Source organism: Hermetia illucens, chromosome 2, assembly GCF_905115235.1.
Source record: "Hermetia illucens chromosome 2, iHerIll2.2.curated.20191125, whole genome shotgun sequence".
Classification (NCBI taxonomy): Eukaryota; Metazoa; Arthropoda; class Insecta; order Diptera; family Stratiomyidae; genus Hermetia; species Hermetia illucens.
In genome coordinates, this window is record NC_051850.1 from 91,601,164 (window position 1) to 91,613,573 (window position 12,410).

Consider the following 12,410-nt stretch of genomic DNA (forward strand, 5'->3'; position numbering starts at 1 on the left):
GAGCTACGCAATCTCCCAAACACGCAGTACTGTCTGAGCCACTCGCTCGTGCTCTCGTCGGCAAAGTTTATCCGTAACATTTTACGGTATACACCTACAGTTCTTACAGCCTCCTAAGCTGCTCGCACTGCTCTGTATCGTAACCAGAGGAATTGGTGTAAATGCAAATGAAGACTGAAGAAGAATATTTATTCAATTGTATAAAAATAACTAAAAATTTTGGTAACAAAAAAAAATAATAATAATTTCATACTTTAACAAAAACAAAATTCGTATTGGATCACTAAAATGGATTACAAAAATTCATTTTCTTAAACACATCTAATATTTAGTTGGGTAGCCTTTTTGCTTTATAACAGCCCTTAGTCGTTTTGGCATCGACTGCACCAATTTTTCAGTCAAGTTTCTCGGAATTTTTTTCCATTCTTCCTGTAATGCAGTTTTAAGGTCACTGATGTTTCTTATGCTATGATATCTTAACCTCTGTTTAAAAATTGACCACAAATTTTCAATAGGGTTAATGTCCGGGCTCTGAGGAGGGGTTTTTCAATATTTTCTACAATTGTACAATAACCACAAGCGATTATTTAAAGCGGTATGCTTGGGGTCATTGTCTTGCTGAAATATGTAGCGGTCCTCAATGCCCAAGTTTCTCGCACTTTTATGCAGACTTTTTTTAAAATGTCGATATACTGCGCGGCATTCATATTTCCTTCGATAAAGTGGAGCTCTCCAACGCCGGATGCAGCGAAACAACCCCAAACCATTAATGAGCGGTACCCATGTTTAAAGGTTGGTCTCAGATTTCTCGGATGGAGGCGAGTATTTCGTTCACGCCAAATTCGTATGCGACCATCCGACGACTTAACATTAAATTTACATTCGTCGGTAAAAATTACATTTTTCCAAAATCGGAAGTTTTTATTTAAATACCTTTTTGCGAATGTAATTCGCTTTTTCCGATTTACTGTATTTATAAAAGGTTTTCTTGCACTTACGTTGCTCCGAAATTGAAGCCGGCGAATGTAATTTCGAATCGTTTGAGCTGTTACACTTACTCCACAATATTTCTCTAGGAGGGCAGCTAGCTTTACAGCACTTACGGCATTATCCTTTCGAATTTGACGGAGAAGAAAGCACTGATGTCTGCGAGTCAGAAGCATTCGATTCGGATTATGCGATTTCTTATTGATCCTGCCGCTTGATTTGTATATTTTGATTATGTTGTAAACCGTCGTATGACTTCTTTGAACGATTGTTGCTATTTCCCGGAGCGATTTCCCATTTTCATGCAAATTAACGATTAATTTTCGAACATCGTTTGATAACTCTGTTGACTTCCGACCCATTTTGATAAATTTTGAATAGTATAACTAATTATGGAAAATAAATGTAATTTTTATACTTAAAACTATTCTCTAACTTGATACACAGCCGATCATTAACTAAAACATCACAATCTGTGCAAATTGTGCATTTCCTGGAAGCGTACAGTGTCGCACCATTAGTGTTCTAATACGAATTTTGCTTCGACAATAATGATCTATAGCCCATTATGTAAAACCGGTTTTGTTATTTTGAAAACTTTTATGTGTTAAAAGTGTCTTAACTCAAATGCAAATAATTAGAAATATAATTGTGCTAAAATCATTTAATTTTCTCGTAGAATAAACCATTTTTCTGTAAAATCATAGGTGTTCCAATACGAATTTTGCATACTGTATGTATATGCAAAGGCATTGAGTTAAAATAATCTAATTGCCTACAGTGCAGTGAAATTTAACTTTTGTTTCCAAATTTCATTTACACTCGCTAGAAAAAATGTGCGTACACTAAGCAGTTCCTGGTTATTCGTTAGTAAAACACACGAATAAATTAGTTTTTTAAAAACATTTTATTGTTTGCATATTGCTTGTGGTCTTGTTGTTTTGATAAGGCCACTTTTACGAAATTAGAATTCAAGGAAACTGAAATAAAAAAAGGGAAATAAGAAAAGTCACAAATGTTCAGTAGAAAAAGTCTGCGTACAGCCACATAATTAGGTGATTCCCCGACATATAAATCCTTGCCATTTGGAGTAAATTGATTGTGAGTTATTGGTTTATGGCTGTGTTTGAAGTGTGAAAAATAAGGACGTTTTTTCGTTATTTTGTGTGTATAATTGTTATTATGGAATTGAAGCGAAAAGAGATTTGTGTAAGTGAAAGAAAAGTTATAATAAAATTATGGGAAGAAGGAAAAAGTTTCCGCGAAGTAGCCAGGATAGTAGGAAGGCGACATTCATCTGTTCAAAGGGTAGTTAACAACTTTAAATCGACGGGAATAATAACATCGAAGCCACGATCTGGTCGCCCATCGAAGTTGTCGATTAGGGAAAGGCGAAGTATTATAGGTTCGGTGAAAAAGAATCCACGAATAACTGCACCACAAATCGCGAAAGATATTGAACTTAAGTTCAACAAAAAAATTTGTGCTGATATTGCACGGAAAATACTCAAGAGAGCTGGTTACCATGGGCGAGTTGCACGTAAGAAACCATTTATTTCATTAACTAATAGGCGAAAACGAATAAAATTTGCGAATAAGTACGTAAACCAATCAAATGAATTCTGGGAAAATGTGCTTTTCTCAGATGAAAGTAAATACTGCATTTTTGGAATAAAAGGAAGAAAAATAGTATGGAGAAAAGCATTGAATAAAGAAAATTTGATGCCAACGGTAAAGCATGGTGGTGGCGAAATAATGATTTGGGGGTGTATGGCAAGTGGTGGCGTAGGAAATCTGCAATTTATAGAGTCTACCATGGACAAATATGACTACCTAAATATTTTAAAGCGTGATTTAAAGCAAAGTGCTGAAAATTTACGCCTGGGTGACGAATTTTATTTTATGCATGACAACGACCCTAAGCATACGGCTGAGGTTAATAAGCTGTGGCTATTATATAATGTTCCCAAACAGTTACACACGCCCCCACAATCGCCAGATTTAAATCCCATAGAACATCTGTGGGATTTATTAGAACGCAGAATTCGCCAATACGATATAACTTCAAAGGATATGCTGAAAAATGTATTACAAGAAGAATGGAATAAAATAAGTGTTGAAGAAACATCTAAACTTGTATCTTCTATGCCGAAAAGATTAAAAGAGGTCATAAAAAGAAAAGGGTATCCTACAAGCTACTGATTTGCTTTTCATATTTACTCAAATATAATTTTTTTTAAATATTTGTTTACTGTACGCAGACTTTTTCTACTGAATTATTGCGATTCTTTTAATTTTTGGCTTTATAACCTGGTTTTTGTAAGACTTATAACTTAGTGAATTAAATACACTAAAACTACGGAACTATTTGTAATGTTTGGACAATAAATTCGCCACAAAAATTAGCTTAATTTTTTTGTTTTACTAAGGAAAAGTATCATACTACTGAGTGTACGCACACTTTTTCTGCCTAGTGTATGTGCGTTGAACAAAGCCTATTTGCGAAATTGTCTGGCCTGTGACAAGTGCAACCATTACATTTCTTTCCATCGTTCCCTGAACAAGAGTAGCAATCTCTCCTGGAAAGTCGCTCTACTTTCTTAATTACACAGATTTCTCTCGTGAAATGTTAGCTGTTTGTTTATGTGTCCCAGCAATGATGAGCATTCTGTTTCGTTAGAGGCATTGGTACCAATATAAGTAATATTACTTGACAAAAAAATTCCCGAAAATGGCACGTTCAGAATAAAATAATAATAATCGTTGGCACCAGATGGTCTTATCAATGCCTTTCACAATCTATCCCCAACGATAAAATGTGCGGGGACACCCGTAGCCAACTTCATGCAGCACTCGCCCGCGCTTTTCCATTCACCGAAAACCCCTATTCCACATCAGCACCATCTTGCACACAGTCCCACAACAAGAATTGACAACGCTTCCCCCTATTCCGAGCCGACTGTCGCGCGCACTGCTTTGCCGACGTTCTTGAGTTTTGTATGTGGACGGGCAACTTTTTTGAAGGGACAAGACTCTTCCAAATCGCGCTACTTCCCGAGCAATTTTTCCTCGTAAACATAACCTTTTCCCGTTTTTCGCTAGACCTACGCGTCCCGCGCACAGAATTCACTGTGGAAAGCAAGCACAAGTGGGTCGGGCAGGTGCAGTGTGTGAGTTTCGCCGCGAAATCCGCCGTGTAGTCGGAAAAATCGGTGGAGTTCCAAGGAGCGCTTGTCACTGTCGCGGTCGTCGCCGAATTCGAGTGTCGCTCCGCGGGTGCAATTGCATTTCGCCAAGAGCCGGCGATTCTGTGAACGTGCAGTGGCTCCGGGCGGAGCAGGGAATAGTGGAGTGCTGGAGTGAGGGCTCGAGCGTGCTAATCCAAGTGCAATGCCGGCCAGCGGCTATCTCCTCGCAAAATCAATGGGAAAGTGCTCATAACGCGGTAATTTGTCTGCCATATGCCATCCGTGCAGTGCTACTCGGTCGAAGGTGGCGTCCGCGACTCAGTTCCCCACGCGAGTTGTACTAGAGTGATGTTTTTGTAGTGTCATTTCGAATCTCAGCCGGGTGACTTTCGGGGTTGCTGTTGGTCAACAAGTATTGGTGTCGTCGGGCCCCTGATGCGATTATCACCCTGTTTTGAACTGTGATATTTTCCAGACTGTTTCGGGGAATTCGTCCGGAGTCCCGTGTTCGCGATGATCCCGTTCGATTGTCGTACTAGATCCGCGAGCAGGAGAATGACGTCCCCCCACCGCCGTGCTGTCAATGCCCCTGAACGACATTCGCAACTACTCGGCGCAGATGGAGCGCCCGTCGCGTGTGCAAGAAAATGGCGTCAGCTGCCAAATTGCTTGACAACGATGCTCCTCTGAACGCCGCGGATATCACTAATTCTGAGGTGAGTCCCTTGAATTGGACAAGCGAAAAACATTGTAGTGACTCGCGAACGTCACCCACGCTAAATAACAATTCGATAAAGAACCTAAAAGCGGTCGAGGCCAATAATAACATTGACGCGCTTTCGCACATTACAAGCGCAGGTGTTGCCATATCCGACCCTAGTCTAACGTCAAATGGACATCATCACCGTCAAAGTCTACAGCAGGCTGAACCGCCGTCGCAGCAGCCTCCTGAAAAAACTGCCGAAAACCCTGCATTTCGCGCGTCCGTCTCCACAGATACCGGCAAATTCTCAGATCCCATTACTTGTGTGACCGAGAGCAGTTCGTTTCCAGTGACCGAGGCCGCTCAACAGGTGGCGAACGCGAAAATTGAAAGTGTCGGCTACTCGCACTGTCAGAAGACTCCGCCACCGTTGTTGCAATTCTCACTCGCGGCAGCGAACCCGTCAATTACTACGTATCCAGGCGCACTCGGAGAGCCGGCGCCCCCAGGAAATCCAACGAGCGCGACCACCTATCAACATTCGCAGCAGAATATGCCAAAGAGCAATGAACCAATTAAATTAGTTTATCCAATAAGCACCAGCAATTCGCATCATTCGAGTTCGCAGCAGCAATCTCAGCAGACGCACTCGTCGCAGGCGTCTCAAATTGTGACAATGAACAGCAGTAGCGGTGCTCCGCAGCAGCAGGCGGGAAATCGAGTCACCTTCACTAGCCAGTCGCTCCCCAACGGAACCATCAACATTACAACGTCGCAACCGTCGCCCCAGCAGATAATGCATGCCGTCTCGTCTGCCGGCATCCCGATTACGACAACAATAAAGACCATCACCGCCGCGACTGGCACCGCGCAGCAAATCCAGCAACAGGCGCAGCAGCAAGCGCAGCAGAATCAGGTCAGGTTCATGGAAAGTCGGTAATTGTGTCCTTTGCCCCAATTTACCTCTTGCAGTATGTCCGTTTCGTTTTAGGTGACGGAGTCAATGGAGTTTCTCTGTTCAGGCGCGATGTAAGCCACCCACTCTGGAGTAAATAAGGGACATCATTGATGTTACCAAAGACTCCTCTTTGCCCTCAGTGCGTCTTAAAGAAGTTTCTGAAAGTAACGCATTGGAAATGGAATATTGTTTCATTTCTTTTCCTTTTTGGTCTCCCTCCCTTTGGACAGTGCGTTTCGAACGTCTAGACTGAATTCGCCACTTCTATCGAGCGCAGGCCTGCTTCAGCTGAAGTCGGGAGGCACTGAAATCCCCTCCTAGCGTATCAATCCGTCGCTGTTTCGGTTGGCTTTTTGGTCGTTTCCCACCAATATCGATGACCGGAACAATGTTAGCTATTGACTTGTCAGTGCAAATTAAATGACCACACCATCGAAGCCGTCTCTTTTCCAATTTTCCCGTACTGGATGTAATCCTATATCGATCGTGGTTGCCCTCACTTTGATGTAATCATTGCTTGTTACACCACTGATCCAACGAAATAGCTTCGTCTACATTACCGCGAAGCGGCGTTCACCGTTTTAGTAGTCGACCGACATCAGAGCCATAAAAAACATGAAAGTGAATGGCAGTGGTTGATTTTGATTTGAGACGTTGATTAGTCGTTAGCAAAGAGCCTCGATTGTGGAACCGAACGCCACTTCATTCAAATTGTGCTTATTCGTCGTAGGCTTCGACGCACTACAGCCCATTTCGGGCCTTGACCTTTAGGATGCCAGCGCTTTCGGGATTTTCCTACCTGTTTTCTTCCATCTGTCCTCCCTTTCGTATCTGAATGTCGTCCATATGCTGATTATAAATTTCGAAGTTTTATTAATTTGAAGATTTCAGAGTCGTCTAATATCTGGTATAACTCATGGTTGTATCTGATTCGCCATCTCATTTAGCTCCTATTATTCTCAGGGTCCCACCGAAGGTATTGACCAGTTTTTTGGAAGTTTGTGTTAGAGTCCATATTTCACATTCGTAGCATAGCACAAGTCTCATTACCTTTTTGTATCCTCGGAACTTTGCTTTCCTATGTATGGGGCTGGCTTTCGAAATCGGTAGAACAGAGTAAAAGGCTCTATTTGCGAGCTGGATTCACAATTTTATTTCGTCAAGTTCATTTCCATTTTTCATTAGTTGTACCCCTTTATATACCTAGGCGCTGTCTACATTTTCAAGGTTGTACTCGTCAATCGTTGTTTTGTTTATTGTTGTTTATTCAAAATCTCGTTTCCTGACGTGAAAGATCGCGCCATGATGTTCACATCGATCGCATATGCAATCAGTACTTCTAGAGCAGCGTGTCCACAGGTATGACCTACTCCAGTACCAGATTGAAGAATAGAGGTGTCAGTCCATCTGTCAGGCTGTTAATGACTCTGACCTGTGTTGTGGTGTGGGGCATTATGATTCTGGTAAGACTTACCAGTTTTGCTGGAATTCCAAAACCAAGCATTACTTTGTACAGTACATTTCCGTCAATACTGTCATATGCCTGCTTGGAATCCACGAATATTTGATAGACATCGATATTAAATTCGTCATCATCATCAACGGTGCAACAGCCGGTATCCGGGCTAGGCCTGCCTTAATAAGGAACTGCAGACACCTAGGTTTTGCGCCGAGTTCCACCAATCCGATAGCCCTAAAAACTGTCTGGCGCCCTGACTTACGCCATCGCTCCATCTCAGCAGGATCATCCTCATCCATGCGGATTAAGTGACCCGCCCACCGCAGCCTGTTGAGCAGGATTCTATCCACAACCAGACGGTCGTGGTATCACTCATAGATTTCGTCGTTATGTAGGCTATGGAATCGTCCATCCTCATGTAGGGGGCCAAAAATTCTTCGGAGGATTCCTCTCTCGAACGTGGCCAAGAGTTGCTAGTTGCTAAGAACACAAGTCTCCGAGGAATACATAAGGACTGGCAAGATCATTTTCTTGTACAGTAAGAGTTTTGACCCTATGGTGGGACGTTTCGAGCGAAACAGTTTTTGTAAGTTGAAATAGGCTCTCTCATAGCTGTTATCGGTTGTGACTTTCGACCCTAAATAGGAGAAATTTTCAACAGTTTCAAAGTTGTAGTCTCCCATCTTCATTGTTTTCGGCGTTGTTCGTTCTTTGGTTTTTAACGCTGACGTTGCCATCATGTACTTCGTCTTGCCTTCACTAATGTGCAGCCCAAGATCTCGTGCCGCCTGCTCGATCTGGATGAAGGTAGACTGTACATCTCCGGTTGTTTTTCCCATAATATCAGTATCGGCAGCGTAGGGTGGACTTGAAGAACCACGACGAACCGCGAAACACTTTCTCCAGGGCCAAGTTAAAGAGGATGCATGATAGGGCATCCCCTTGTCTTAGACCGTTGTTGATGTTGAATGGTCTCGAGAGTGATACTGCTACTTTTATCTGGCCTCGCACATTGGTCACGGTCAACCTAGTCAGTCTTATCAATTTTATTGGGATACCGAATTATCTTGTGGCCGTGTACAGTTTTACCCTGGCTATGCTGTCATAGGCGACTTTAAAGTCGATGAAAAGATGGTGCAACTGATGGCCATATTCCAACAGTTTTGGGGGTATCCGGCCTAGCAAGATAGTTGAGAATATCTTATAGATGGTACTCAGCAAGGTGATACCTCTATAATTGCTGCACTGCGTGATTTCCCCCTATGGGACAGATAATGGCCTGCTACCAGTCGTCAGGCATTCAATCGTTGTCTCGTACCTTAAGCATTAGTTGATAAACCACTTGGTGTAAATGATCGCCTCCATATTTAACCAATTCAGCTGTAATTCCATCAGCTCCTGGCGACTTATGGTTTTTAAGACAATGAATTGCACGAATTGTTTCTTCTATACTTGGTGGTGGCAATATTTGTCCGTCATTCCTGCTGACTTGTTGGCAAAACTTCCGCCTGGTGTGGTTGTTCCCTGTACTTTTCGAGTTTACAGACTAGTTAGTTTTATCAGGCTCCCTTTTTCCATCTGTGAAGTCGCTTCTGCGCTCGACGAAGTTCGTGATAAGTCTCAGCGCGTGCCCGCATTCTATGAGAATGCAACTTTATTCGGCATGCGGCATTGTTCCGTTCCATTGCTAACTTACATTCATCGTCAAATCAGTCGTTCCGACTTTTCTTACGGCTGGGGCCAAGAATGTTTGTAGCCGTATCAATGATAACGTTCTTCAGATGGTTGTGAAGATCATTTGTTCATGCTTCATCTCCAAGACATCTGTTCAGTATTCACTCTCACCTGATTTTCAGAGGGGATTCTGGGTGGTGTCGTAATTCGAGCTCAGAACACTATGCCAACGAGATAGTGATCCGAGTCTATATTGCTAGACTCTATATATGGATAGCTGCTATAATATTTGATATAGCAACTCTTCTCCAGAAAACCGGTCCCTGTCCAACGCATTTTTTGCAACACTGTTACATCGGCCTTATATTGGGACATGGTACCGGGTAGCTGCTCAGCAGCATTCAGTCTATGCAGGGAGCGAACGTTCCATGAGAAAATACGCAAATCGTTATTCCGTTGTCGTTGCCGGGTTCGTCGTTTTGAAATCCATCCCGCCCGAGGCTCCTGTTGTGGCTTCGTAACAAGTTGTTTTCCGTGTAGGGTTGTCAGCCCTACCCAACCCTCAACCTGGAGGACCAGTTGGTACATTTTTTGTCCCGTTTTTAGTCGCGGGAGACTCGCTCTCATCCTTCTCCGTCTGCAGTTTTTCATTAAGAAAGAACTCCCAGCGATCGTCACGTGGAGGTGGAGGTAGGGTTTGGTAGTAGAGCTGTTGGTGTTGGTTCAGCAGACGTTTCCCAGGGTTGCTTGAGAACTATATTACCTTTTGACCGCCTTCGTTAAATTGGCAGCATTTTTCTAGCACCAATATGACCATAAATAGCTGGTCATGGTCGATCTTCCAGTCCGAAAACTTCCTTGGTATTCAATAATGATCTTATTGGCGTACATTCTAACTCTCTCTAGTTTTTTTGTAAAGATTTTATAGGATGTACACAGTAGTGAGATGCTTTTGTAATTGTCACTTGTCAACTTGTTGTTCTTTGTGGATAGGGCATGTAACACTCTTTGACCACTCTTGCGGGATTTGTTCGTGGTTCCAAATGGAGAGAGTCAAATTATGGATAGCTATCATAATCCATGGACCGCTTGATTTGATGAGTTCAGCATGAATGCCATCTATGCCCGACGCCTTGTTCATTTTTAAGGTTTTGTTTGTGAAACAAAACCTTATTAAAATCGGTTTACTGTCTGTCTGTCTGTCTGTCCGTCACACGCATTTTTCTCGGAGACGGTTGTAGCGATTGCCACAAAATTTGGTAGAAAGGTGGGAACTGTGAACGCTCATGCATATAGTGAGTTACATCCTTTTACGTCGAATTTAAGGGGGGTCCCCATACATGCAAAGGGAGGGTGTAAATTTTTTTTTCATCAAATATAGTCATGTGGGGTATCAAATTAAAGGTCTCGATTAGTGCTTTTCGAAGCCAGTCTTAGGCATAGCATAGAGCATGGTTCTGCTAAATTTGGTGAAAATCGCACTATTATTAACAAAGTAATACTAAGTCAAAGCTGTCGCTTATCTGCAAATTCAAGACTATGAATGTCAATATCACTTGAAAGTGGCTATTTTCACATAATATATGCATTTTTTATGTGCTACATGCTAATGGGACAAATACACACCCAAATCTCTTCATAAAAGAAATAAACAAAACCTTTCATACCTGAAGCGTCTAGCTTCCGGTTTCCCGACTTGTTTACTTTTGATGACTTCCTCTGTTTCATCCAATATTGACGGTTCAATGTTCCGTTCATGCTTGACCATAATTCTTCTGAGTTCTGGTGATTCAGTTGTGTGAGATGAATTGAGGAATTCTTTTAAATAGGGCACCCATTGCTCGTCTGATTCATTTTCGGCCCCGATGATTACTCCGTTTTGTTTGTAAAACAAAACCTCATTAAAATCGGTTTACTGTCTGTCCGTCGCACGCATTTTTCTCGGAGACGGTTATAGCGATTGACACCAAATTTGGTAGAAAGGTGGGAACTGTGAACGCTCATGCATGTAGTGAGTTACATCCTGTTACTACGAATTTTAGGAGGGTCCCCATACATGCAAAAGGGAGGTGTACATTTTTTTTTCATCAAATATAGTCATGTGGGGTATCAAATTAAAGGTCTCGGTTAGTACTTTTCGAAGCCGGCATTAGGTTTGACTTTTGTTGAAAAGGTGGGGAGTGTGGGGGGTTGAAATTGGTCATTTTTTTAACGAACCCATTCTCGGGAACTACCCAACCGAAAAATCTGGAAAAAATCAGGGGGCTGCCACTATATGGTGCCTAGGCTCCGAAATACCTTCCATATCGATACCTGTTCAAATAAAGTTAATAATAGTATACTACTATAATGTTTAGTAATTGACAGGAAGACCCCCCTTAAGTTCACCTTAGAATCACAAAATTTTGCAGCAATGTAGGCTACAGTATAGATCATGATCCTGCCAAATTTGGTGAAAATCGCACTATTACTAACAAAGTTATACTAGGTCAAATCTGCGCTCCTCTGCAAATTCAAGACTATGAATGTCAATATCACTTGAAAGTGGCTATTTTCACACAATATATGCATATTTTACATGCTACATGCTAATGGGACAAATGCACACCCAAATCTCTTTATAAAAGAAATACACAAAACCTTTCATACCTGAAGCGTCTAGCTTCCGGTTTCCCGACTTGTTGTTTTTACAAAGGGTGGTTTTGGGTTGATGATTATGCCTTAGGCTCTTCACTACCTCGTAGGCTTGTCTTGTGTTGTCGTCAATTTTCTTGAATTCTTCGTCAAAGTGTTTTTATTAGCTGCTCGTCAGACATTTTCCTACTTGGGTTTTTATGTAAAACAAAACGTTATTAAAATCAGTATTAGTTTTGACATTGGTTGTAAAAGGGAGGAATTCGGGATTCCGAAAACTTCTGCGGTCGTTACTTGAACGACCCGTACTCAGAAACTACCGAAAGCAGCCACTATCTGAAAAAAATATGATGGTCCATGCACGTGGTATCTAGGCTTCGAAATACTCTCCATACCAATACCGGTTTAGATAAATAGTAGATAACCACATTCATTATTAGTATATTTTTTAGAAATTGACTGGGGGCCCCCTTAAGTTAAGCTATACTGTAGAGCATGATACTACTAACTTGGGTGCAAATCGCACTATTACTGCTGGACGTTGGATGCCCCCCGAGAGGCAGTATCTGTGACAAGAACAAAGACTAGTGGCGAGAGAACGCTTCTTTAATGAACACTTAATATTTTCTGATATCTAACCTCTATTTGTTTTTGGATTTGCATCTACGCGACCCCCAACTAATAACGGTTTATATTGGAAGCAGTAATTAATTTCATTAGTAACTCACTACTATTCTCAAACTAATGGCTTCAAGGACTGATTTCTCTTTCTAGTGACCGCTAGATATAATAATAAAACTCAACAAG

General features: G+C 41.9%; 1 protein-coding gene across 3 annotated transcripts in view; it reads left to right on the forward strand.

The window, feature by feature from the left end:
* Positions 1-3,487: 3,487 nt before the first annotated feature.
* Positions 3,488-12,410, forward strand: part of LOC119647929 (transcription initiation factor TFIID subunit 4) — a 53,002-nt gene continuing 44,079 nt past the window's right edge. The window contains exon 1 of one of the 3 annotated variants that reach the window (XM_038049262.1): positions 3,488-5,794. In XM_038049262.1, the coding sequence (XP_037905190.1) occupies positions 4,823-5,794 (972 nt within the window). In that variant the 5' untranslated portion in view covers positions 3,488-4,822. The remainder of the gene's footprint in view (positions 5,795-12,410) is intronic. The other 2 variants (XM_038049263.1, XM_038049264.1) reach the window with 2 other exon arrangements.